Source organism: Brassica napus, chromosome A1 (genome assembly GCF_020379485.1).
Source record: "Brassica napus cultivar Da-Ae chromosome A1, Da-Ae, whole genome shotgun sequence".
Classification (NCBI taxonomy): Eukaryota; Viridiplantae; Streptophyta; class Magnoliopsida; order Brassicales; family Brassicaceae; genus Brassica; species Brassica napus.
Genome location: NC_063434.1, coordinates 18,045,363 through 18,073,050, shown reverse-complemented (window position 1 = coordinate 18,073,050; position 27,688 = coordinate 18,045,363). Strand labels below are relative to the sequence as shown.

General features: G+C 37.7%; 3 protein-coding genes and 1 pseudogene across 3 annotated transcripts; 2 read left to right on the top strand and 2 right to left on the bottom strand.

Moving 5' to 3' along the window:
* Positions 1 to 282: 282 nt before the first annotated feature.
* Positions 283 to 1,386, top strand: LOC106421979 (annotated as a pseudogene).
* A 6,476-nt stretch (positions 1,387 to 7,862) lies between these two features.
* On the top strand, positions 7,863 to 9,520 carry LOC106411746. Its single transcript, XM_013852564.1, has 3 exons — positions 7,863 to 8,478; positions 8,533 to 8,723; positions 8,834 to 9,520. The coding sequence occupies exons 1-3, from the start codon at positions 7,863 to 7,865 to the stop codon at positions 9,518 to 9,520; spliced, it is 1,494 nt and encodes a 497-aa protein (XP_013708018.1).
* A 16,695-nt stretch (positions 9,521 to 26,215) lies between these two features.
* On the bottom strand, positions 26,216 to 27,061 carry LOC106411755 (AAA-ATPase At3g28580-like). Its single transcript, XM_048781295.1, has one exon. The coding sequence runs from the start codon at positions 27,059 to 27,061 to the stop codon at positions 26,216 to 26,218; it is 846 nt and encodes a 281-aa protein (XP_048637252.1).
* Positions 27,062 to 27,106: 45 nt separating this feature from the next.
* LOC125607298 (AAA-ATPase At3g28580-like) lies at positions 27,107 to 27,688 on the bottom strand. The gene has a single exon (XM_048777222.1). It carries the CDS (start codon positions 27,686 to 27,688, stop codon positions 27,107 to 27,109), a length of 582 nt encoding a protein of 193 aa, XP_048633179.1.

The window sequence follows — 27,688 nt, the reverse complement described above, 5'->3', positions numbered from 1 at the left end:
TACGCTAGATCACTTTTTCCCTCATTAAGAGTACCTGAGCACTTGACTCATGTCGACCAAACTTTTCTAATTCCAGAAAGTAACACAAAGCTTCCTTCTTCTCTTTTCTTTTTTCATAAATGAATTACTATTTTTGACCCCTCCACGTTCTTGGTGGAGCGCACATTAAACACTGCATCAGATTCGAATCTCACGCGTCTTTCTTTTCCTTAGCTTTTAGTTCTTCGTGCCCACAAGAATCTCATATCTGTTTTCATCTAATTCGTGGGTCCATCCTAAGAGATGTGGTCGGCGGTGGGTGCTTTGAGGCGTACGGCCGCGAGTAAAAGTTTTCCGATAAGGCCATGGCTCGGCGGTGGCGGTGGTTACAGATGTCTCACAGTCGAACCAACGGAGAAGGCGGAGGAGATAACTGTAGCGGAAGCGAAGAAGCTAATGAGGTTAGTGAATGTTGATGAGATGAAGAAGAAGCTCGGTTGTATGGGGAATGATGAAACTGTCTCTTACACTAAACTCATTGAGGCATCTCAAGGTTTTGGTATCGCTAGATCTCTCGACAAAGCTCATGCGTTCGCTCGTATACTCGATGATGCTGGTGTGATTTTAATTTTCCGTGATAAAGTCTATCTTCATCCAGATAAGGTCTGCAATCTCATGTTTGTCTTGAAAAAAAAAACTATTGTTTGTTTGAAATCGATCTTTGTCTTGTGGGTTTTGTTATAGGTGGTGGAGTAGATTAGAAAGGCAGTGCCTTTAGGTTTAAATCCAGAGGATGATCCAGCTAAATTCGAGTTCGATAAGCTTAGGAGAATGAAGGAAGAGATTGATGTGTTGGCACATAAGCAAGTGAGGAAGATTCTGTGGTGTGGTCTTGGCTACTCAGTGGTTCAGATCGGACTCTTCTTCAGGCTAACCTTCTGGGAGTTTTCATGGGATGTGATGGAGCCGATTACGTTCTTCACTACAGCGACTGGGATTATTGTTGGTTACGGTTATTTCTTGATGACGTCGAGGGACCCAACTTATCAAGATTTCATGAAGAGGTTGTTTCTTTCTAGGCAGAGGAAGTTGCTCAAGAGTCGCAAGTTTGATGTTGAGAGGTTTAAGGAACTTGAGAAGAAGTGGAAGATGACGTCTTGCTCTTCTTCTTCATCTTCGTATCATTCGTGCCATGCGAACGCATCAATTCGGAAATGTGTTGGGGTTGATCTTGATTTAGAGGATTCTTTGCATAGTCGCAGCAACTGATTCATTCGGTTTCTGGTTTTCTAGCCATTATTCACATTTGGTTTTATATGCTATAACCAATGTCTCTGGAGGCTTCTTCATGTTTGATTCCTTGTTGTTTACAAAAAAGAATCCAATGGGTGTTTAGTTTTGCAGTAGTCAATGGATATTGAGAAGGGCAATTGTCAATAATAGCACCTTTTGAAGTTTATGTCCAAAAAATAGCACTAGAAGGAGAAAGTCACAAAAATGACATTCATTAAAGGGTAACATATCTCTAAGACCTTTGGTTTAAAATTAAATAAACAAACAAAAATAAATAAAAATAAATAAAAAAAAAAAAAAAAAAAAAGAATTTTATTTTAATATTTATTTTTTATAAAATTTTAAACCTTAATTCCAAAACCCCACCCCTTAACTCTAAACCCTAAGGTTTGGATTAGTTAACCCAAGGGGTATAAGTGTATATTTACTTCTTTAGTGAAACCTATTTTTGTGACTTCAAGGCTACTTTGGGAACAAAAATTTGGTTTGGTGCTATCCTAGTCTTTTTCTCTATTGAGAATTTTTATTAGATAATCTTGAGCTCTAAAATCACTATAACTTTATTTTATGGAATTCATTGATTATTGAATCTACCGAACAATTTTTAGTTTAAGTTTGTTTTCCGTTGTTAATCCTTGTTTAAAGTTTCCGAGGGTCCAACGCTTCGAGGGTCAAATGGTACAAAGAAAATTGAAAGGAAGAGAGGAAAAAGGTGAGGACTACCACATGGATAATCGTTGGAATGAATATACAATCCCAAATCAAGCCTCGTGTCTTTTTTTTTGGCATCAAATAAGTTTTATTATGCCTCGTGTCATGTATATTCGAAAGAATCACGCATATGGTATTTTGACCATCCATCACAAATAAATCAATTTTTTATTAAGAAATAAATTTTGTATTATGGTGATCATTATTTTCCTATTACTCTTATCTCATCTTTTGTTGGGGTTAAAAACATTAATCTCGAAATCAACTACATCTCTTAAAGTGACCAATCCAACTCATCCGATGGCAAGTTGGATGAACCATATCTAACTCGTCATCGGGCGAGTTGGATCGACCAATCCAACTTGCTTGATGGCAAGATGGATCAACCCTGTCCAACTCGCCATTAAGAGACCTGGACCGATCCGATTTACCATGTCCAATTTGCCACAAACGCTGGAAACTTCTAAAAATACATAAATTAGGAAAGGTGAATTCATTTTTTTGAAATAATACATCACATGCTCGATATCCTTCATATTTTGATCAAATGCATATCTTCCAAAGGAAACATCCTACACATTACAAGATTATCCAACGTCCTTACAAAAAACGGCTCTACAAAAGGCGCTTTCCCCCTATCTTTTTTGCCCCTGTGAGAATGCTCGATAAGAAGTTGATGACACACATCTTCAACCTATCTGGACCCGTTTTTCATTTTGAGCAGCTCCACTCCCACATCTTCTTATACATACTTGTTCCTTCATTAAATTGCCTTCATGCATACCCTACGCCGTCCAACTTTTCATACTTATGCAAATAATAGTGACAATCTAAACCAGACATCAAGACATTTTCTCTAAGATTACACTAAATGGTATTTACCCCGAACCAACCTTCTTTTTCTTCTCTACACAGACCAAAGCAAGAGCATCCACATTCCAATAACCTTGTGGTTTTGTCCCAGGCATGTGTAAGACGTGTTTGAACTGATCATGCTTCTCAAACCATCTGCAATCTTTACTACACAGCGGATGTTTTAATGAACCCAATGTCTTCACTATTTTCGTAATAAAACACCTCATACAGATCTTGTTTTGCATGTTATACGCCATCGGATTGAAGTATTTTTCCGTGGATGCTTTAGTTCAGTTTCATCCTCCTCTTCTTGTAATAAAAATAGTGCTATTATCACAAATCATTTTCATCTAGTTGTTTTACAATGAACAGTTGCATTTCCCATTTTTGCTTAGTTCTTCCATAATGTACAATCTAGAGATTCCAATTAATATCTAATTCTACCTTTTCTATACATATGGTTGCATGAGCTGTTATTGGAAAGCTTTCAGTCCCCTCTACTAGGAGAATATATAGGGTGATGGCTATACTACTCTCTTGCCCAACTCCATCACACTCTGTAGTTGTAGGAGAAACTAGTTCAAAATGAATTTCTTCGCAACACCCTATCGACAATGTGTACACCCACCAGCCATGTATTTCTCATTTTATAAGTTCAAATGCTCAAATCCAAAACACAAGATTCGAATATAGAAAATAACTTTGAAATCTCTGTCGAATTTATTATGTGGGTGGAGAAAAGGGAAAGTGAAGAGACAAGTAAATAAGATTTGGATTTCGGAGACCCGACGAAATTTGAAGATTTTATGGAATTTTGGGATTTCCAGACCCGAGAAATTTTTAGTTGATAGTGTCGAGTTTGAATTTTATTAGTTGGTTTTTTAAATAGGATGATATATCTTGGTTGTGCACAAAAAAAAATCATGGTTGAATTATTTGATATTTTTTTTTCTCCGTGAAAACAACTATCATTTACCACTCTCATGAATTAAATTAAAACATCCCCTTTTTATTATTTGGGAAGCATTTAAAATAAATAACTTTTAGTTCATGTGTTTATTACAAGTGTACCATTTCTTACGTGGCAACTCTACAAGCTCTCTCACCTATTCTATTTAAAAACCATTTATTAACTAGAGTAATTACACAACATGCCATTGATCAAAACATTATAATTAACTTAGTTTTGTCTATATGTATTCGTATCACATATATACGTAACACATTAAAAGTTGTTATCATTTATTTCTTACGTTTAATTACCTTAACCGAATTTTTTTCATTAATTTGTTAATTACCTTAACTGAAGCTTGTTCATTAATTTGTTTCAATACAAAAACATTACTCTTTTCTGGACATACCTATTGGTCTAATTTTTTATTCAAAATGAATATAGATGCCAATAACCAACTTTCATATTACAACAAAGAAAATTATAAGAAACGAAAAAGTTAATGTTTTATGATCAATCAAAGTTTGTTTTCTTAAAAATACTAAAAAGTATTTGATGATCAATACATGCTCAAGTGATTGATTTTCTTAAAAATACCAAAAAGTATTTGTTCTCTTAAAAATATATCAAGAAAAAAAGTTTATTTTCTTAAAAATACTAAAAAGTATGAGGTGCGATTCACTCTGATCCATAAATGATTGATTTTCTATCATTAGTATTTTTATATAAAGTGCCAGTAATGTTTGAAGATCAATTAAAGTTTGTTTTCTACATGTTTCCTATACCACCTCTTTCTGACTGATTTCTTTTACATGAATTTTCTATATTTCCTCTTGATGTTTCCTATAACATCTCTGCATTTATCCCTAAGCCATTATGATTGATTTTTTTTTTAAATACACATTATATTCACGATAATCATGCAATACTTGCTGCACAAGTTAAATCTTTGAAATAATGCAAATTGACAAATTTGCATCTTTAGGGAACTTAGTAATTCGAATTAGCCAAATATGGTAACAACTGATTGATTGCTCAATCACATTGTACACCTTCCGTTTAATTAAAACGTGTAGTATATTTTTTGAAGAAGAAAATAAACCTTCCGTTTTTAAAACTTGTAGTATACCGCTCAATCAAATTATACACCTTCCATTTAATTAAAACGTGTAATATATTTTCATTTTAAGGTCAACTGAAGCATGTTACCAACATTGATGGGTTTTCAAAATTATTTTTGAACCCAAAGATGTTCCAAAAATCAATGCTTTCGGAAAGAGGTATATCCCAGTAGTTCTTTTGTTTTATAACAGCAATTTTATTTATACTGAATGTGATAGTACATAGTCTTCATGTAGAAGATTTGTTATTCCTTTTGGTACATAATAATGAAAATAAAAAGAGTTCATGTTGGTTAAAATAGTTCTTGCTAGTCGATCAGCCGGTTTATTACCTTCCCTTTTGATCCACTGAAATGTGATATCTTTAAACTTCTGCTCCCACCACCGTATCTCTCTTATCCAATTATAACCATTAAAAAGTAGTGTCTTCTTATTTATGATGTCAATAGCTTTCCCGCAGTCACTTTCTATTATAGTCTTACGAAACCCTTGAGTCCAGCAGTGTTGAATAGCCATAAGTATGGCCTGTAGTTCCGCTTCCAATGCTGTATTGACCTTCATACCTCGTGCCTGCACTGCTCCCTTATACTGACCTTCTTCATTGCGATATAACCAACCTGTAGTAGCCGCTGTGTTCTCATCCCGGAATGAACCATCTACATTACACTTAATCCTTCCATTTGTTGGTAACCTCTAGTAGTTCATTTTGTGAATTTGGTAAGTAGGTATGTTTAGTTTGTTAAACTAATTCTTAGTTTTTTCTTGGTATAGAATTGCAAACCAGGAGTTCTGAAGATCCTTTTTGCGGCATTTTGTTTTTTCAGATTTTTATTTATTTCTTTATAATTTGGGACAGTTAGTACTTTGTTTTTTTACCTATGTTTCTTCTAATATTATAATCATAATTTTATTAGGACAGGAATAATTCTTTTTCTTATGTTTTGTTTTGTCTTAAATTCATAATAAATTAATATAAGTTATTACACACTATTATACATTTTTTCCTTGCAATATATATAATTTACACATAACAAATTACACAATCTTAAAAAAAATAATTATGTTTACATTATATATACATGCACAATTTATGGATTAAAAAAAAACTCTTTTCGGTCACTCACTCCGCACAGAGCGCGGATTATTAACCAGTAATAATCTATTTTAAGTGAGAGTATATGAAAAAAAATGGAAGTATATGGGATAGCATTTTCAGTTTGGAGACATCTCAGCCATTGTCCAACACAATAAAACTGAAATCGAGTATAAATTATAATTCATAACCAATTGTTTTTTAAAAAATTATGTACTTTTGTCTATTCATCTCATACGTTGGACCGGTGAACAACGGGTGGTCGCGTCGAAAATGCAAAAGGAGTTGTAGGGTAGTTATTGGTATATGAAACGGAGCTCCTTCATTCTAGGAATAAACAGAGGACCTTACACAATCCAACTCAGTTTCTTCTCTTATTAAACGGATCCAATATATTCCTTTCTTGTTTATTAACAAAAAAAAAAACAACAACATAAGAAGAACAAAAATTACAGAAGAAGAATGGGCAGTTTCATTGAAATTCTTTGTGCAGTTCTCATACCTCCTGTTGGTGTATTCCTCAGATTTGGCTTGGGGGTAATATGTTTTTCATACATATATCACTTAATATTTAACTTTAATTGTTTAAGTAAGATTCAAATCTCTTTTTTTTTTTTTTTTTAACTTTCTGTAATATTTTTTGCAGTTGGAGTTTTGGCTCTCTTTGCTCCTAACGTTCTTTGGTTTTTTCCCTGGACTAATATACGCTATTTGGGTTCTTACCAAATAGGAGCCAAAATTTTTTTATTTAATTTTATATTTTTCTTCCTTTCAACCAATGTATCTCAGGTCTTTTTTAATCGTCGTATTATGGACTCAGTCAGTTGTTATCTTTGATATCTTTGTAATCTAACAATATTTGGTTGCTAAATTAGTAATGTAAATTCAAGCAATTCCTAGAAATGTTATGATTATAGTTCTCCATTTTGTTGGATGATTGTGCTATTATGAACAATAACTAAATGTTAAGTTTACTACAACAAAAAAAAACTAAATGTTATTAAACAAAAGTAAAACTTCAAGACGACACTCTTTGTGACACAGAAGGAGTATAATACATATCATTCATATAATGGACCAGAGTACAATGCTTTTTATTACAATCCAATATAGATTTCCCATCAAATTCAATGCTTTTCCTCGCCATTTCCTGCATTCTTTTTAGAGAAAATGACTAGACTAATACAAAAAAGTGAGGTAATGACTAGACTAATACAAATCTTTTGGAAATAACTAGAGTGTTTTTTGAACCCTAGTAAATTACTGTTTAAGCCCTTTATTATATTTTTTTAGTTGTGATTAATTTTAATTTGAAAATCCACATCAGAAGTAATGATACCACGTCACTTAACACGAAGGAAAATCAAACGACGATCATTAACTTCTCTGATACTGTTCTCCCTTTAAACCCTACCTGTTTTCGAAATCGTGTTCACTACAAATCTTCTCGGCAAAGCGGCTTCTCTGAAATAATCTCTGTAATCTTCTTCTCTAGTCTCAGTTTCTCTGAAATCGTGTGTCCGTAAGCTTCTTCTTCAGATTGGTTGTCTCCTCAAATCTCCGTAATCGTATTCTCTGGTATATTTCGAGGCTTTGCTCTGAGTTTTTCGAGTATTTGAGTGAGTATAATTAATGCTGTGAGTTAGATATATGTTTTGTCTGAGTTTGAGTTAGTATTCGTTACGGCTGATTTAGGATCCTTAACGACTGATTTTTAGAATGTAATTGTGACTGATTTAGTATTCTTTGAGACTGATTTATTTATGTAATGATGGTTGAGTTATGTTTTGTGGCTTGTTTATTTTATGTCTTTCTTCTGATTTATCATTGATATGTTATATATGTCTTTTTTGATCAGATGGATGTTTCCGAAGATCTAGCAAGGGATTACCCTCCAAGACTTTACCCTGAAGGGGCTTCTATTTTTGAAAACAAAAGCATTAATACGAATAGCCATTTTTCTGAGATCCCTCGACTTAGAGAAGCAATTGGAATAGATGTGTGGGAAAATCTGAAGACGTGTCCTGTTGGATTGATTGCTAAACTGGCTGAGAGCAAATTGGTGTGGTCTGGTAAGACCGTACATTATCTATTTTGTAGACAGCTGCGAGTCTATAAGAAGGAGATTTGGTCTCTCGTTGTTGATCAACCTCTCAAGTTTAGCTTAACAGAATTTGGTGAGATCACGGGTTTAAACACAAATCCACTGCCAGAAGAAAGTTTTGAACCTGATCCAGAGAATTACAAAGCGTTGTGGGAGTTGTTGAAAGTGCCGCTTAGGTACGGACCCAAGTTTGATGAACTTATAGAAGCTTTAACAGAGTGTCCATTCTGGAGTGCTGATCAGCGGAAATGGTATGGGCTGTTGTTTCTTCAAGCCATTGGACTTTATGGCTTGCATCATAATTGTAGAATACCTTTTGAAAGTGCAAAAAGAGTATTCGATGATGACGCCCTGATGACTTATCCTTGGGGTCGGACTGCCTATGAATTTCTTGTTGATTCTATCAAGTTGTTGCATCCATAAGGAGGGTCGTACACCCTTAGCGGCTTCAAGGACGTGTTGTTGGTTTGGGCGTATGAATCTGTCATAGTGTTCGGAGAGCTTTATGGCAGAAAAGTGAATCCAGACGAAATTCCGCTTTTGCGATGGGGTGGAAGTCGTACTCGTGCAAGTCTTGCTACTACAATAGCTAAGGAGATGAATGATCATGGAACGGTAAGGTTTAAATCAGACATATGAATCCTGTAATGTAATGTCTGAGTTATTGGATTATTTTATGGTTGAGTTGTTAATTTTAATGACTGATTTATGTTTTTGTGTTGTAGGTGCGTGTGAGGAAAATGGTGATGAAGGAGGGTCTAGAAGAGCTGTTTCCTCAGTGGAAGGATGAAGCAGATGACCCACAACTTGATAACCTAATTAAAGATATACATGCAGATAGGTTTGTTAGAGATTTTTATGTGCAATCGAATGAGAAGAACAAAAAAACGAAGGCTGGAGTTTCGTCAGAGGTTGAGCCACCCTCAAAGAAGCAGAAGAAAGGTAAGAAACAGAAGGAGGTGAAAATCAATGAGGGTGAAACTGCTGTTGTAGAGGAGAAGGAGAGTGCAAAGGAGAAGGGTCGTAACGAAGCGGTTCTGATGAACATAGTTGCTCATCTCGAGAAGTTGGACCAAAAATTTGACTCGAGATTAACAGAATACGACACCAAGTTTGGAGATTTTTCCCAAGGCCTTTTGGATACCATTGGAGATACAGTGAAAACTACAGTTGAAGAGCGTCTGAGAGTTTTGGGGGTGTCCAATAGTAGTCAACCTGAAGGTCAACACGTGATGGTCTCAGAAGACAACCAACAGCCGGAGTCCAATAGTGGTCAACCTGATGGTCAAAACGTGATGGTCTCAGAAGACAACCGACAGCCGGACTCCAATAGTGGTCAACCTGCATCTAAGACCCCTATTGATAAACAGTCCGAAGACAGCCAACCGCAAAAGACCCCTGATAAAGGCTAATCTGGGAAGAATCTGGCAGATGATATTGCTAAAGCTGATGCGAAAGGTATGGGAGCAAAGCTGAATTCGAAGGTTGTCAGGGATAAGGCTGCTGGGGTGAAAAAGAACTTGGATTCAGCGTTTGGTAATGCCGATGCAACAAATGCTGATTTGGTCTCTGGTTCTCCTGGTAAGGAACCACCATTCGGACGCGGTTGCAGGGGCTTAGGGAAAAGAAATAACTTAGCGGCTGATTTGGAGAGGAATGAAGCTGAGTTAAAGAAGAAGCAGAAGCAAGAAGAAGCTGAGTTGAAGAGGAAGAAGAAGCAAGAAGAGGCTGAGTTAAAGAAGAAGCAGAAGAAAGAAGAGACTGAGTTAAAGAAGAAAAAGAAGCAAGAAGAGACTGAGTTAAACAAGAAAAAGAAGCAAGAAGAGGCTGATTTAAAGAAGAAGAAGAAGCAAGAAGAGGCTGACTCAAAGAAGGATATTCCTGCTTCAAAAAGGACTCGCAGTGGTACAATAAGAATACTCATTCCGACTAAGCAAATTAAGAACACCAAGTCTTCAGACGAACTGTGGCCGGAATCTGATGTGGAGGAAGATGAAAGGAAAAGGTGTGGAAGAATAAAGGAGTATCGGTTGAAAGCTGTTCAAGTATCTCCAGATGGGTCTCAAATGAGTGCGGAATTTGGTCCTTCTGTACCATTTCCCCACATCGGAGACAATGTAACGACGTGCATGAGAAAAGGTTTTGAACCTTCACCTGCAATATATGATCCCCTAGGACCTGTTGATCCGGTTAAAAGGGATAATCTTTTGCAACACCTAAAGCCACACGAGTAAGGACTTTTGCACCATTTCGTTGATTTTAGCTAATAAAAAGATTTTGCAGAGACTGAGTTGTGTTAAATTATCAGGGAAATTCCACATGGAGAAGCTCACGAGGATATTGAGTTCTACAGAATCCTCATCACTCCAAGACCTTGGCCCATCAAAGAATATGGATAGCTGGTTCAAAATGTAAGTATGCAGCTGAGTTATATTTACTTTACGGCTAAGTTATAAGTATGGTACAGCTGAGTTATATATTATCTGTGCAGCATATTGCTTCGTATATTAGAGTCCTCATTCAAAGGTCCAAACAAGATCCCAGCCCATTCTGGTCCAAGCGCGTTGCCTTTATAGACTCTTGGTTCTTTGAATTATGGGTTCACGATTATAAGCAGTTCGAAGTCAAACCGGAAATGGTCAAATTCAAAGGAAGTGGTTACGAGAAGTTAGCAAACGGTTTGATCCCCACAGACATTCATACAAAGTTGCGGTGGTTTACAGATGTAGATCACTTGTACGGAGTGGTTAATACTGGCGGCAATCATTGGGTGGGTTTTCACGCGGATCTGCATAAAGAGAAGGTTGATTGCTATGATTCAATCGTTGGACAGCAAACACTCGAAAGTGATCTGAGAATGCTAACATTCGTTGGGCCGCTTACTCGTATGCTCCCTGCGATTCTGAATGCCTTTATTCCTGATGATATCCGAGTCCATACCAAGAAAGATTTTGTATTCAGACGAAGAACAAAACGTATTGTTCCACAAAATAACCTGAGAGGCGACTGTGGAGTGTATTCATTGAAGTTCGTCGAGTGTCTAGCGCTTTGTGTAGCTTTTGATGGGATATCGGATGAAAATATTCAAGGTCTGAGAATGAAGATGGCAGCAGATGTCTTCAGTGAAGGAAGTTGTTGTAGTTTGGTAGGGTCGTTTGGCGATGAATGAAGATGAGTTTTGTATGACTTATGGCTAGATATTTTGTACTTGACTTAAAGTTATGATTTGTTTATCGTAACTCAGCCACCTTGTTTAAATTACGCAGCCGTTACGTTAGATATAGCTCAGCCAAACCTCAAACCATACCCTAAAATAGAGAAATATTTAATAAGTCAGCCGATTCGTCTTCATAAAACAGCTGTTTAGGTAGATATAGCTCAGCCAAACCTCAAACCATACCCTAAGATAGGAAAATATTTAATAAGTCAGCCGATTCGTCTTCATAAAGCAGCCGTTAAGGTAGATAAAAGTCAGCCATACCTCAAACCATACCCTGAATTAAAATAATTGATATGTTTATACTTAAAAATGTTATAACATTCCCTAATAAGTGAATATATAATCAACCGAACGTCTCTTATTTATTTAATTAACGAGTTTAGAATCGATCATGATCTTGAGGTATATGTTGTCTTGCAGTTACTTAAAACCTTACATGTAGATATAGAGTGTGATCATAATACAACTCTCCTAAACTATATACAACGCATTTTAAGACAAAATTTATGTTATTTGTTATATTTATCACACCGTTATTCCAAATCCTAAACATAAATCCCTAAATAAACAAACCTAAACTCTAAATACTAAACCCTAAACCCTAAATCCCAAATATTAAATCAGCCGTAATAGGCTATATAACTCGGCCGCCACGTTTGTTCAATGTTGTCGTTTGGCGGGAAATAAGATAAATGAATTTTGAGAAATTTCAATTCCCACCGTTTCACGTTCTATGTTTCTCTATATATAGTGCCCTCTCTATACCTTTTCTTACGCCTTTATCTCTCTAGAAAAAACCTAAACAATATTTCTATTCCCATCAAAAGCCATGCCGATTGTTCCTGGAAATTCAAAGAGGTTAGAGAACAGTGTTTTTGCGATACTAAGCTCTGCAAATCGTGAAAACCTCCCTGTTCTATACCCTGGTCCGTGTGACTTGCTTGACACAACCAGCCCTACATGGTTTAAATTTTTAACTGATCTCTCCCTGGTCATCCCGACGATTCTTGCAGAAGGATGGGTTCATGCATGGCCGACATACTGCGACATTCCCGATCATTTTAAAGAACGCTGGTTTCTTCAACTCGTTGTAAGGCCCGACATTTGTTCATATATATTAATATATACCATCGGTCTGTAATCTTTGTATTTTTTGTTTGCCGTAGCGGACAAACACAGGGGATCGAAGGCATCATTTGACAGTTTGGCGTAATTTTAATCTTGTGGCCAGAAGTCAATTTCGTTGTCAGATGCGCCATTTGAGGTGGACTTGGTTGGAAGGAGGCGAGAAGCCAACTTGGATGCTAACCAGCGTTTGGCTTGATCTCTGCCACATGTTTGAAGAGTCTGGTCCAGATAATTTTGGTTCCTGAAAGTCTTTTCGTGTCTGTATTTTGAACTTCATTATTTCAGCCATAACTTGTTTCAATGATTCAGCCGCAACTAGTTTGAATGTAATCTCGGCCACACATTTTATATAATTCAGCCATAACTTGTTCCAATAAGTCAGCCGTAATTGTATTTTGAAACGCATTATTTCTGTTTGTGAATGTTATGTCAACGATCATTTTATTTAAATAAGTCAGGCATATCGTATTTGAATAACTCAGTCATCATTGTATTTAAATAACCCAGCATCGATTTAATTTTAAGAGGCGGTATATGGGAAGTTCCATCATTATGCGCGTGGGAAAATTTGGCTGCCATGATAATATCGAGACTCATTATTACGAGTTTTTATATATATGTTTCATTTACAATATCGAGACACCGATATTATATTGTATTTTATATATTTAATAGTATTATATCTGTGAGGTCGTATCTCTTCTTCCAAAGTAAAACAATTTTTAGTTTCCAAGGACTTTGAAATCTATTTTAACAATGTCTTCCTCATCCTTCACCTCAGGAAATTATTACAGACGACGTAGGAATACGGAAAGAGGAACGCCGAAAGAGTGTTGGTGTGGTGCACCATCTGACATTTTTACATCTGGAAGCGAAACAAATCCAGGAAGATTGTACTATTGCTGTGCAAAAGGATATCATAAGGTTAGTTCTGGTTCTTATTTCCCATGTTCGGAAACGTAATACTTAGATCTGGTTACATTGGTGAAAACAAAGTCATTTATTCAAATGGGCGGATGAGTGCTTGGTGGAAGAGGTTGAAGATATTAAGGCAGTGATAAATGGCATGAATAGAGACATCTCGGAGTTGCGAGTTAACGTTGCTCGGTTGGCGAATGGAGTAAAGACAGAATCTGAGAGAAAAGGAGGCGAATGTTTGAGTGAGAGTTGGTGTTTGAGGAAAGTGGTTGTTTGTGTGGCTGGAATGGCGATACTTTGCTACTACTACTTCTCTGTTTAGTCATGTTTTGTCATCATAAGTCAGCTTTCGCATGTTATGTAACTCAGCCTTTATTAACTTTTAAGTTGTTTTAACTCAGTCGTATGTAAACAAAACTATGTGTTTACTCAGTCGTTAAATCAAATTGATAAAAGCGAGAATGTTTTGTTACCTCTGGTAAATGACATAAATAGCCTTTGGTTAGTTTTATTTACTTTTATGCTCAAATAGTCTCATCAACCAGTAACATTGATTGACCTAACAATTAGAAAAAAAAAACATTGTCGAAAACGGAGAAGGAACCGCAAGGATACGAAATCGCCGTCGACATTGTGTTTACTTCCTCTTCTTCCTAAAAATAACTGTGAGATCTCCGTTATCGTTATCGTTCGTTTGTACGAAATCGTCTTCGCCGCATTCATATCTACAAGTTCGTCTTTTCGGTAGGATGTCGCGACGTTAAATATTGATTTGGGATTTTTGTTTCGAGTGAGTTAGGGTGTTTTTTCGAGTGAGTTAGGGCTATGTTTCGAGTGAGTTAGGGTGTAGTTGTGATTAGGTTATTGTTGTGTTGTGGCTGAGTTATTGTTATGTTTTCCCTGAGTTATTGTTATGTTGTGTCTGAGTTATTTTAATGTTGTGGCAGAGTTATTGTTATATTCATTGAGTTATTGTTATATGTCGTGACTGAGTTATTGTTTGTTTATTTGTTCAGATGGATGTTTCTGATGTTAAATCACAGGGTTACCCTCCAAGACTTTATCCTGTAGGGTCTTCCAACCTAGAAAATAAAGACATTAATCACAATTTCCGTTCACGAGATTTATCTCATATTATAGAAACACTAGGAGAAGATGTATGGAAAGCACTGGTGAACTCTCCCATTGGAGTAGTTGCTAGGCTAGTTGAACGCCGAAGCGTGTGGTCTGGTAGAACAGTACACTATCTACTATGTAGACAGCTGCGAGTACATAGGAATGAGATATGGAGTCTGGTGGTTGATGAGCCTATCAGGTTTAGCTTGGTAGAATTTGGTGAGATAACTGGGTTAAACACTGGTCCATTGCCAACATAAAGTTTTGAACCTGATCCTGATAAATACAAACCGTTTTGGGCGAAGCTGAAGGTGTCGCTTGGGAGGGGACCCACGTTGGATGAACTGAAGAACTCAATAGAGGTCTGCCCGAGTTGGACATTTGAAGAGCGTAAATGGCTAGGGCTATTAGTTCTTCAACACATGGTACTTTATTGTTTGCATCAAAATTCTCGGGTGCCATTTGAAAGTGCCAAAAGAGTGTTTGACGATGAAGCCATGAAGTCGTATCCATGGGGTCGGACTGCATACGAAGTTCTCATTGACTCTATTAAAACGTTGGCTCCAGACAGGGGGTCATACACATTAAGCGGCCTAAAGGATGCGTTATTGATTTGGGCGTATGAATCTATCGTCTGCTTTGGCGAGTGTTTTGGGAGAGTGGTGAATAATGAAGACGTTCCACTTTTACGATGGGGTGGAAAGCGTACTCGTGCAAATTTCGAAAACTTGTTGTCTGCCGAGATAAAACAACATAGCCAGGTAAGGTGCAACGCTGCGTTTTGATTTCTTAAATGGCTGATTTATTAGACTTAATGGCTGAGTGTTGTGTTTATTTGGTGGCTGAGTTTTATTATGCCCTGGTGTTACAGGTGCGTGTTAGGAGAATGGTTTCGAAGGAGTCAATCGAAGAGTTGTTTCCTGAATGGTCGTGTCAACCTGATGACCCACAACTCGTTAACTTGATAACAGACATACATGCAGGTAGATTTGTAAAAGGTTTTTGGGAAGTGCATGGAAATGCGGAGGGGAAGGGTAACGAGAAGAAGAAGAAAGCTGAGCCACCCACTGAGAAGCAGAATAAAGTTAAGACCAATGAGGGTGAAGCTTCTGCAACGGGAAAGGGTTCAAGCGAAGAGGAAGGTAATAAAGATTCGGGGAACAACGCGAGTCTGATGACCATTGCGAGTACTCTGGATAAACTTTCCAGAAAATTTGATCTGATGGACGCGCGATTTAAAAAACCATTGGTAGACCAGAAGTCGATAGATGACATGGTGAAAGTTGCAGTGGAGGAGCGTCTGAAAGTTATGGGGATAGGAAAAAATCCCCAAAACAAAGATAACGTCTCAAACGTGGCCGCCGACCAACAACCTGAACCGTTGTCATCACCGCAGCCTAATACCCAGCAGAAGTTTGTCTGTAGTCCACTGTTAGCTGAAACCCCTGGAAAGGATATGGGACCTAGAAACAATTTGTCCAACGAGCTTGATAAGGAGAGAGGGATGAAAAAAACTTTGGCTAAGGAGTTTGGAACACATGCTGAAGATGAGGGTGCTAATGTTCTTGATTTCCTATATGTTTCTCCTGCAAAGGCAACTAAGGCTGAAGACTTACGTCGCCGCTCCACGCGCAACCGTACTATAAAAGATGAGGATGCAGAAGATAAGAAAAAAGCCCAGCAAGCAGAGGCTGGGTTGAAGAGGAAGGAGAAAGCTGCCGCTAAGAGAAAAGCGGCTGCCTCAATGAAGCAAAAACAGGCTGAGTTAAAGAATCAAGAACAGGCTAAGTTAATGAATGAAGAACAGGCTAAGTTAATGAATGAAGAACTGGCTGAGTTAAAGAATCAAGAAGCTGATAATGAGAAGAGAAAGAATATAACTACACTGCGTGCCAATGTAAAAAGATGCAAGGTTGAAGATTCTGTAGAGGACAGTGAATTTGCTGTAATGACCGACAAAGTTCTTGCGGAGGAGAATGAAATCTTGCCGGAGTCGCCTATGGAGAGTCAGGAATTGATTAGATCTGCTATAGTAAAGGAATATCGGGAGAAAACGGTTAAATTATCTCCACAAGGGTTTGCATTGTCTGAAGGTTCTTCAAGACCAGATTTTCCGTACATTGGAGACAATGGAACGACGTGCATGAGGAATAATGTTGAGCCTTCATCAGTAATATTTGACCCTCTAGCACATGTTGATACGATTGTATTGGATAAACTTATGCAACACATCTCGAGAATTCCACCCAAACCACCAGCACCAACAAAGAAAAGAGTTGTAAGATCCGCCACTCGTGAGGGTGATTTCTACAGCATACTCATCCTTGAAAGACTGTGGCCGCATAGCCAATATGGATGGTTGTTTGATGATGTAATTCTATAATTACGACAGAGTTTTACATTACATTTCAGCTGATTTCTATCTTCTGTTAAGGCTGACTTATATATTTGTTTACGGCTGACTTGTTAATATTTATTGTGTAGCATATCTCTGCGTATATTAACGTCTTCATTAAGAGGTCCATGCGAGATCCCATCCCATTCTGGACCAAGCGAATTGCCTTCATTGATCCTTGGTTCTTGAAGAAGTGGGTTGACGATTACAAGCAGTTCAAGATAAAACCTAATATGATGAAGTTCACAGGGAATGGTTATGAAAATCTTGTACACTGTAAGCTTCCCTGTAACTTTCAAACAAACTTGAAGTGGTATGAACACGTGGATCACTTGTACGGATGTCTTCCAACCGGCGGAAATCACTGGGTGGCTTTTCACGTGGATCTGAAGAAGGAGAAGGTTGATTGCTATGATTCCATCATTGGAGAGGTAACACCCAAAATTGAGAAGAAAATGCTTGAAGAGTTTAAACCGGTAACGTTTATGCTTCCCGATATTTTGAATCGAAACATTCCTGCCAATCTCCGAACCCTGAGTAGGAAGAAGTTCGCATTCAGGAGGATGAGCAAAAGGTACACTCGACAAAACACCCAGATTGGCGATTGTGGGGTGTATGCGTTGAAGTTTGTGGAGTGTCTAGCGCTTGGTGTAAGTTTTGCTGGGATAAACGATAAAAATATTCAAGGTTTACGGTTGAAGATGGCGGCAGAGATCCTCGATGAAGGAGGAAACAGGGCGGAGAACAATTAGCTTTCCAAATGAATCTGTGTTTGTTATTTTCAATCAGACTTTCCAATTACCGAACGTCTCTTATTTATTGAATTAACAAATTTAGAATCGATCATGATCTTGAGGTATATGTTGTCTTGCAGTTACTTAGAACCTTACATGTAGATATAGAGTGTGATCATAATACAACTCTCCTAAACTATATACAACGCATTTTAAGACTAAATTTATGTTATTTGTTATATTTATCACACCGTTATTCCAAATCCTAAACATAAATCCCTAAATAAACTAACCTAAACTCTAAATACTAAACCCTAAACCCTAAATCCAAAATATTAAATCAGCCGTAATAGGCTATATAACTCGGCCGCCACGTTTGTTAAATGTTGTCGTTTGGCGGGGAAATAAGATAGCAACTAGGAATTTTTATTCTTTGAATTTGGCGACTATTCGCATTTCCATTGGGCTCTATATATGTCCAATTTCCCTTTTCATTCCCTTTCCAATATCATTCACTCTTTATAAAAACCTAAACCATATGGATATGGAGATTGTTCCTGGCTGGTCATTAAAGTTCGCCAGCAGTGTGAATGTCATTCTAAGTTCTGCAGATCGGGAAAACCTCCCGGTTCTAAACCCTGGTCCAGGGGTCTACGTTGACAAAACCTCTGTTACGTGGTTTAGATTTTTACATGATCTTTCACAGGCGATCCCTGCCACAAGCAGGGACAATCTCGCTCCACAGGATTTCCGCATTGGCAACTGAGGAAATGGAAAACCCCACGCCTCTCTGCTAACGCCTTCATCGACCTCGACGATGCTTTGAGGCCAAAGAGATCTTGGATGGAGTTACGGGCCGCACGTTCAACCACTACCGCCTGAATTTCTTCAGGCAATTCAAGAAGAGGGAAAAATTCCATCTACACTAACTCAGCCTATAATTGATTTAGAGAGATAGAGGAAATGTGTAATAATTGACTGTTGAGAGTCCGATTGTTTTAAGTACCTTATTTATAATTCAGCCAACTCAAGCCGAAACATGATTCGCGACGGTTGGGATTTCACGTGAATTTTAATAAATCAAAATTAACTCAGCCTTTAAATAATATTTAATCAAATATCAAAAAATAACATTATTATGCGTGTGGGAATTTTTGGCTGCCATGATAATATCGAGACTCATTATTAGTATGTCTTTACATATAGGGATACAGCAAGCACTCATGTATTATAACTAACAATAATAAGAATTATCTAAAATCTAAAAAATATTTTAAAATAAAAAAGATAATTCTTATATATTGTGTGGTTATCCGAACTAATAAATAAAAATTAATATTAGTCGCTTCAATCAATTATGCCGCCTTTTATTAGGCGTGTGAAAATAAGTCAAGGTTCAAATCGAGACCTTTATACTATCGAGACAATAAAATTTTCGTTAATGGAGTTTCTTGTTAGGTTGGTTTAATTCAGTCCTATGTAAACGATAACCTAACCGAAACCGTAAATCAGTCTTTTGATAAGTCAGTATGTTTTAATAAAATCATTTAATAACCGGAAAATTAAATTAACTCAGCCGTGAAAACAAATAATTCAGTCTTCAAATAGCATTTACCTAGCCTCATAACGTGGATAAAGGGCACGCTTGGCATTTAAAAAATGCCAGTGAAAAATGCCAGTAATAAACAATTAACTCAGCCCTTAAATAGATTTTACTTATCCTTAAGAACCATTAACTCAGCCTTCAAATAGCATTTACCTAGCCTAAGAAACAATTAACTCAGCCTTTGTAACAATTAACTCAGCCTTTGTAACAATTAACTCAGCCCTTGGAAACAATTAACTCGTAGTCGAAGAGATGCTTTCCAAAGGACATGAATTATCTCGTAGTCGAAGAGATGCTTTCCAAAGGACTCCAATAGATCATTTTTTATCTATAAATACAAAGCGCACAATGCCACAAATCCAAACCCTAATTAAGTGATCAAGTGGCAATGGAAGGATCGAAAAGATCGATGAAACGTCCTATGGAGGATGTCTATGGCGCGGATGCTGTTGAAGGTTATAACAAAGGGAAAATGGAAACGACGGAGCATTACAGGGCGCTTCTCCGCTTGGCCAAGGAACAAAGGCAATCTGAATCTGAATGGAACGACGCCTCCAGCAAAGTAAATTCTATTGCTGCGCGCATAGAATTGCTTGATGCCATTATCAAGGCCGAAGGCAAATTTGACCTCGTGGCTGAGTTGGAGACACTTACCGCTCAGCATTGTGAAGCCGAAGCAGAGTTGGGAGCTGTGAAGGTCATCGACCCTGACTGGTGTAAGCTTCATGAAAAATGGATGCTGGATGATTAATCTCATGTCCTCAACTTCTCTTTTATTTTTATGTTTTTTAAGACCGGATTTTATGTACTATGTAACACACATCATGTTTTGTTTTCTACCTATTCATATAACTCAGTCGTGACATAAATTAACACAAATCAGTTTTTATGCATCAATAACTCAGCAAGACGGTTCATTTATCCAGACCAGTGTAAATCGAGACCATTTATCCTAGCCTAAAAAACAATTAACTCAGCCTTGGAAACAATTAACTCAGCCTTTAAATAGCATTTAACCAAATATCAGAAAATAACATTAAATCATTATTAGTATGTCTTTACATATACATATACTTATATATTGTGTGATTATCCGAACTAATAAATCAAAATTAATATTAGTCGCTTCAATCAATTATGCCGCCCTTTATTAGGCGTGTGAAAATAAGTCAAGGTTCAAATCGAGACCTTTATACTATCGAGACAATAAAATTTTCGTTAATGGAATTTCTTGTTAGATTGGTTTAATTCAGTCCTATGTAAACGATAACCTGACCGAAACCGTAAATCAGTCTTTTGATAAATCAGTATGTTTTAATAAAATCATTTAATAACCGGAAAATTAAATTAACTCAGCCTTTAAATAGCATTTAATCAAATATCAGAAAATAACATTATTATGCGTGTGAGAATTTTTGGCTGCCATGATAATATCGAGACTTATTATTAGTATGTCTTTATATATAGGGATACGGCAAGCACTCATGTATTATAACTAACAATAACTCAGCAAGACGGTTCATTTATCCAGACCAGTGTAAATCGAGACCATTATTATGCGCGTGATCAAATTCAGTTGCCATGAGTTTTTCGATGTTTTCCTCGACTCCAATTGGCCAGTAAGATATAATTCAGCCAACTCAGTCGAAACATGATTCGCGACGGTTGGGATTTCACGTGAATTTTAATAAATCAAAATTAATTTTAGGCGTGTGAAAATAAGTCAAGGTTCTAACAAATATCGAGACCTTTATACTATCGAGACAATAAAATTTTCTTTAATGGAGTTTCTTGTTAGGTTGGTTTAACTCAGTCCTATGTTTTAATCAAATCATTTAATAACTGTGAAATTAAATTAACTAAGCTGTAAAAACAAATAATTCAGCCTTCAAATAGCATTTACCTATCCTAAGAAACAATTAACTCAGCCTTGGAAACAATTAACTCCGCCCTTAAATAGATTTTACTTAGCCTTACAAAACTTAACTCAGCCTCCAAATAGATTTTACGTTGCCTTAGGAACCATTAACTCAGTCTTCAAATATATTTAACTTAGCCCACGAAACAATTAACTCAGCCTATAAATAGCATTTAATCAAATATTAGAAAACAACAACTTAGCCATAGAATATTAGTCTCGACATACAACATACTGGAATAGCAAATAACATAAAAAGATAAGTTTTGATACATTACATCTTCACCACTTCCTTGTGTCCCTTAACAGGCTTATCGGTTCAAAATCACGTAAGAACAAGCCGAGCTCTTTGATCCTGAAACAGCGTTTACACATGTTATCATCCTTAGTGACATCAATGTGCCACAAGCAGTGACATTGTCGCTGCACAAGATTTGCACATTGGCATCTGTAGAACGATGACATAAAAAAGGAAATGAACAGGACCTTATGGTCGCGAAAATAGTCACCATGCCACAAACCCAACCCCATTTCACAGAGCGCACTAGTTTACCAATCCTGTCAACAGATTCAAATGGAATACCATCAAAATACTTCCCTTCACCCCCAAAGATTGCTCGAGTCATTGCGTGTGTATACACAGCAGGCTCATATCCAGCATCTGCTGCACGCTTCATGAGAGAAAAGGTCCAAGGAGTAGAAAAACTGTACACCTTTTATATAAAGCGTGCTTGGATTTCCCTCATCGTAGCAAGCTTTCAACAACTCAGAAGGCATATTGAGTCCCCAAGGAACGGATAAAACATCGAGGAAATGGTAAACCCCACGCCTCTCTGCTAACGCCTTCATCGACCTCGACGATGCTTTGAGGCCATAGAGATCTTGGATGGAGTTACGGGCCGCACGTTCAACCACTACCGCCTGAATTTCTTCAAGCAATTCAAGAAGAGGGGAAAATTCCATTTACTTTCTCAGGGGTGAAATTGATTTAGATAGACAGAGAAAATATGTAAAAATATAGAATATAGAGTTGAAAGTCTTATTTATTGGCAGTGTGAAACTCAGTCGTCTGACAACCTTTCTTTTTTTGGCGGAAATTTTTAAAGAATAAACATGAAAATCAACAAATCAGCCGTAATACAAAAACATTAAAACCATAAACTAAGCCGTAATACAAAAACATGAAAATTCCTACAACAACCCAGACGTAATAAAAACATGAAAATCAACAAGTCAGCCGTAATACAAAAACATTAAAACCATAAACTAAGCCGTAATACAAAAACATGAAAATCCCTACAACACTTGCTTACATCGGACAAGTTTTCGCATTATGACCACTCTGTCTACATCGAGAACATGTGTGCTCTTTCCTAGGACGTTTGTTTGATAGTGCAACTTCTAAAGCAGATTTCATCCTATTTTTCTTCGGTCTGCCTGGTGGTTGACGTACAGTCGGGGGCAAGCAGCGTTGGTTAGCCACGAGTTCTGGAACAGCTTGCGCTGAATCAACCGGCATGACCGATTCAGCGTATGCGCTAACCAAATAATTGCTGGTATAGTAAGGACTGCACAGGGATATACGAGAAATATTCCTGTACTCCGCCGCTGCGATTACGTGTACACATGGTAATTTTTCGAGTTCGAAACGGCGACATGTGCACTTTCGCTCTACCAAATTAACAACATGCAAAGACTCGCCGGAAGATCCATATTTAACTTCAGTGTGATGATCATCAATCCTCTGTACCGCCAAATCTCTGGCGGCAGTTACACGATCCTATTAAAAAATATATAATTAATGTGAAACGACTGACTTAGTACATCTTAAGGGCTGACTTAAGAGCTGTAAAGACTGACTTATGAATTTAAAGGCTGACTAATTTTTTAAAGGCTTACTTACATGTAGTAGTTTCTCCACACCACGAGTAAGCGTGGTTCGCTGCGATCTGGCATCCTCTCTTCGTTCAGCAAACCATCTGGTCATCATAACCCGTATCGATTCTAATATCCGAACAATGCTAAGACCTCTAGCATTCGACAATGCTCTGTTCATTGATTCCGCTATGTTCGTAGTCATCAAATTGTACCTCTCGCCCGGGAAATGAACACGCGTCCACAGTCGGACATCAGCCCTTTGGAGGTAGGCGTGGAGTGCTGGATTAATCGCTTCAATCTCTTCAAAAATCTGAGTAAAGTCAGACATCCTAAAACATCTCGCCGCTTTCTTCACCAGACGAAATGCATCTTTTCCTTTGTACCGTCCCAGTATATTCTTATATAGATGGTACGTGCAAATTCCACGAGAAGCAAGCGGATACACATTTGTAATTGCTTTCCCAATCGAGTTATGCCTATCCGAGATTATCGCAAGACCCTCGTCGTCAGGAATCAAAAGTTTTAGTTGCGTAAAAAACCAATGCCAGGAATCATCATTTTCAGTGTCAACCACTGCGAAGGCTATTGGAAAAATCTGAAAGTTACCATCCTGAGCTAGTGCTGTGAGAAGCGTCCCTTTGTATCTACCATTAAGAAACGTACCGTCGACAACCACAACTTTGCGCATGAAAGGAAACCCATTTACGCTCGCACCAAACGCAAGAAACACATACATGAATTTTCCATTCTCATCGATTTGAAGACGCGCAACTGTACTCGGATTTTCCCTTATTATCATGTATAAGTAAGAAGGCAAGCGTTCAAACCCACTCTCAGGTGTTCCCTGTATGATTTCCCTTGCAAATTTCAGCGTCCGGTAAGATTTCCAATATTCCATCTGTTCACATGAAAAACGATACACATAAATCAGTCACATCATACAATTAAGTCAGTCACAACGTAAAACTAATTCAACACTATTTTAATATAACTCGCCGCATTGTTGTAAATATATCAGCCGCTATGAAACACATATTACTCAGCTGTTTCGTAAAAATAACTCAGTTACAACAAAGTAATTTTTACACCAAACTGCTTAGTGATAGCTATTCCAACACTCGAAGGGCGAATGGCCGGACCAACGTCGCCGAGAAAGTTCTTGTACAACTTTCCTAAAATATCTGGTGTTGCATTTCGACATCGATTAGAACGCTCGGTTGTAGAACATGTATGATTCGATTCGTAAATACAAACATAGAACGCCGGGGATTCCCCTTTGGTAGAAGCATGAACCCTCCAGATACATCCATCAACCCAACACTTAACAATGAATAATGTTCGGGTTGATATGTCTACATCATAATCAAATCGATCCTTCACTGTAAGAAGTTTCAGTCGTCTCTCCAAATCGGCTTTACTCTCGTATCGTTGCCCTACCGCAAAATTTAACGACGACAGCTCCAATCTTGGAAGAACCTCCTCACTCTCTTTAGACCCGCTCATCGAGAAGTTCTGATATATCTTCTTGGGAGGTATCGTTGGTGACTCTTCGTCTTTTAAAGGAGACTCACCGTATGAGCTAAGTTATCATCTTCAGATGACGCACCGTCCGAGTCGTCGAACATATCAAATCGGCTATCAAATTCATCGTCTTCTTCCTTTTCTTTGCCTGTTTCATCTTCTCCGCCTACGTTCTGATTTTCTCCTTCCACAATACTAGAGCAATCAATCTCATTGTCCTCTTCTTCCTTCTCCGAACTGCAACCATCGTAACTCCCACTGTAATTATCGTCTCTGGACTCAACTTCTGACGCTTCTACTTCTGAGCTAAAACTGAAGTTTGTTTTAGTCTTCTCTCTTGCTCTGTCGTCCTTGTTCTCCGTAATCTCAACAAAAAGACGTAGTTGTTCGATTTTCTTTAGGGCTACAAAACCTTGCAACTGCCGAGTATTGGACACGTACACTGGTGGAGTGTCGTGCGCCATTGTTTTCAATGATTTATTCGAGAACATGTAGCTTAGCTGAATATGATCACTCATTTCATTCAATCCGTAATCATCGAGAACAGAATTTGCGAAAGCTTCATGTGTAGAGTTCTCATCTAAATGGAGAACTCTACACCCTCTACTATCAGCGTTGAATACATATTTGTTTTTCTTAATCCAGTTACCGGAAACAATAATAACCAGATCCATAACCAACTGAGATAGATGAAGAAGAGAAATAACGGGTACGAAAGGGGAGGAGAGGAGACTTTTTTCAAAAAAAAATGAAAGGGGAGGAGAGGAATATGAACAGGCTGATTAAAACCTAGTTTTGAAGTTCTTTCGTTACTGATGACATGGCAAATCCGAATTGATGACATGGCAGCTGACATGGAAATTTGGTTTTTCAGCCACCAAAATAATATATAACTCAGACACCCTAACTCAGTCCACATGTAGTAAGTAAGTCTGCCGAAACGTGGATACTAGTTCAGTAGTTAATCTTTTTCGATAACCCAGCTGTAAATAGGATGAAATACAATAAGCCAACCATATCGTTTAACAATTCAGCCGTAAAACAATATTATTCTAGTAATTAAGCTTTCGCTAATAACTCAACCACAATATAGCTGAGTTTCATGTTAAACCATCCCGTTTCGGCTGATTTAAGATAACTCTGCCGTCAAACATCCCATAACCCAGCCATTCGGTGTTCATTAACTCAGCCGTGGGTATATAACTGAGTCGTGTCTTTACTACGACTCGACCAAATTTTCCAGAAATCAATCCATCGATGATTAAGTCAGCCGTAACGTCAGTACGTAAGTCAGCCGTTGTCCAATAACTCAACTAGATTCATATAACTCAACCCTTACGCGTGGTTTACTTATTGTCTTAAATCAGCCTTTTTTACTAAGTCAACTATTTTATTATAAGTCAGCCGACACTTATACATATACCAGCCGTAATGAAAGACGTATTTTTTTACGGCTGACTTAATGAAAACACGGAAGCGTATTTCTACGTGTCGCCGGATTTTTGCTTACGTGGCTTTAAAAAGTAATGGCATTCTCGTAAATACGTTTTTTCTCATAACGTGGATAAAAGACACGCTTGGCATTTAAAAAATGCCAGTAATAAAAAAAAGATTTGTATGGTTCTGGTCATAAGTCCTAAAATATATAATATTTGAGTCAACTTCCTTTCTTTTTATTGTTCTCCTTCATTGGGGGCTGTCTCTGCTTTCTCTTTCTCTTCTGTTTCTCTCTTCTTCTCTTCCACATCGTCCTCGACCTTCCTCTTTGCTTCTTTCAACACTTGGATTAAACGCTTCAAACATGTCTCTGATCCTTCGTTTTCAGATTTAGGTAACATATTTTCTGCAATATCCGCTGGTGTCATCTTAATTTCTTTATCCTCAAGCAACCTCTTTATCTCCTCAAAAAGCTCACTCTCCTCCACATCCAAATAGTTTTTTGCCAATACCTTGAACGCTTCAAAACAGCAATATGACAACTCTATATGGTTATCCATTCTTCCTTTGCGAACTAAAGCCGGATCTAGCTTGTCTACAAAGTTTGTAGTGAATACAATGATCCTCTCCCCACCACAAGCTGACCATAATCCGTCAACAAAATTCAACAACCCTGATAGAGTAACTTTGCTATCCGCTGTATTCTCATCTTCATTTTCCATCATCTTCTTCAGAATGCTCTTCTCGTCTCCATCTTCCTTTTCCTCTTCTTTTTTCCTTCTTTGTCCAGTGAGATCAAGTGAACAATCAATATCTTCAATCACAATAATCGATTTCGCCGAAGTGTCGATTAATAACCTTCTTAGCTGTGTATTATCCCTCACCGTTGTCAACTCAAGATCATAAACATCATAATCCAAGAAATTCGCCATTGCAGCAATCATTGTTGATTTCCCAGTCCCGGGTGGTCCATAAAAAAGATACCCTCGCTTCCAAGCTTTCCCAATCTTCTTGTAGTACTCTTTGCTCTTACTGAACTTGACCAGATCTCTTTTAAGCTCCTCCTTCTTCTTCTTATACATAGCTAGAGTATCAAATGTGGCGCGATGGTCGAACGCAACATGGTTTCATTTTGTCTTGTGTCCGTTGTCCTCGCTTGAACTATTTGAATAAATCTTCCTCTCCCTGTTCTTCAGCTTTATTGACTTCCCCTCCCGGAAAACATGGTTGATATACCTTTCTAGAATTACTTCCCGGTCACGTCTATGGAACCTGAGCATGTAGTATCGCTTCTCATCGGCACCAGGGTAAAACGAGAAAGGCTCCTTCCTGGTTTCCTCTTTATTCGACTGCCACCAAACCTTGATGCCCTCGAAATCGTCAGTTATCTCCTCATAATCATCCATGCTAAGCACAAGAGATTTGCTTCCTTTAACAGTGTTGGCCTTAAGCCTCTTGGCCCGAGCAGAGGAGTCTTTGCTGAGATAGTTCTGAATAGCATCGTAGGGCACGCTTCGCTTAAAGTTTTGTCCGGTGTATTCAAAGAATGTTACTTGGATGTAAGGGTCGAATAGAGTAGTGAGGCGTTGAATGAAGGGCTGGAGGTTGTCTCCGAAGGTGGGGAAGTATTGGTTGAAGATTGTATATATGAACATAAGGGTTGCTAGTGCAGACCCTGTGTTAGTCCACAGCTCAGCCATTGTTGCCAT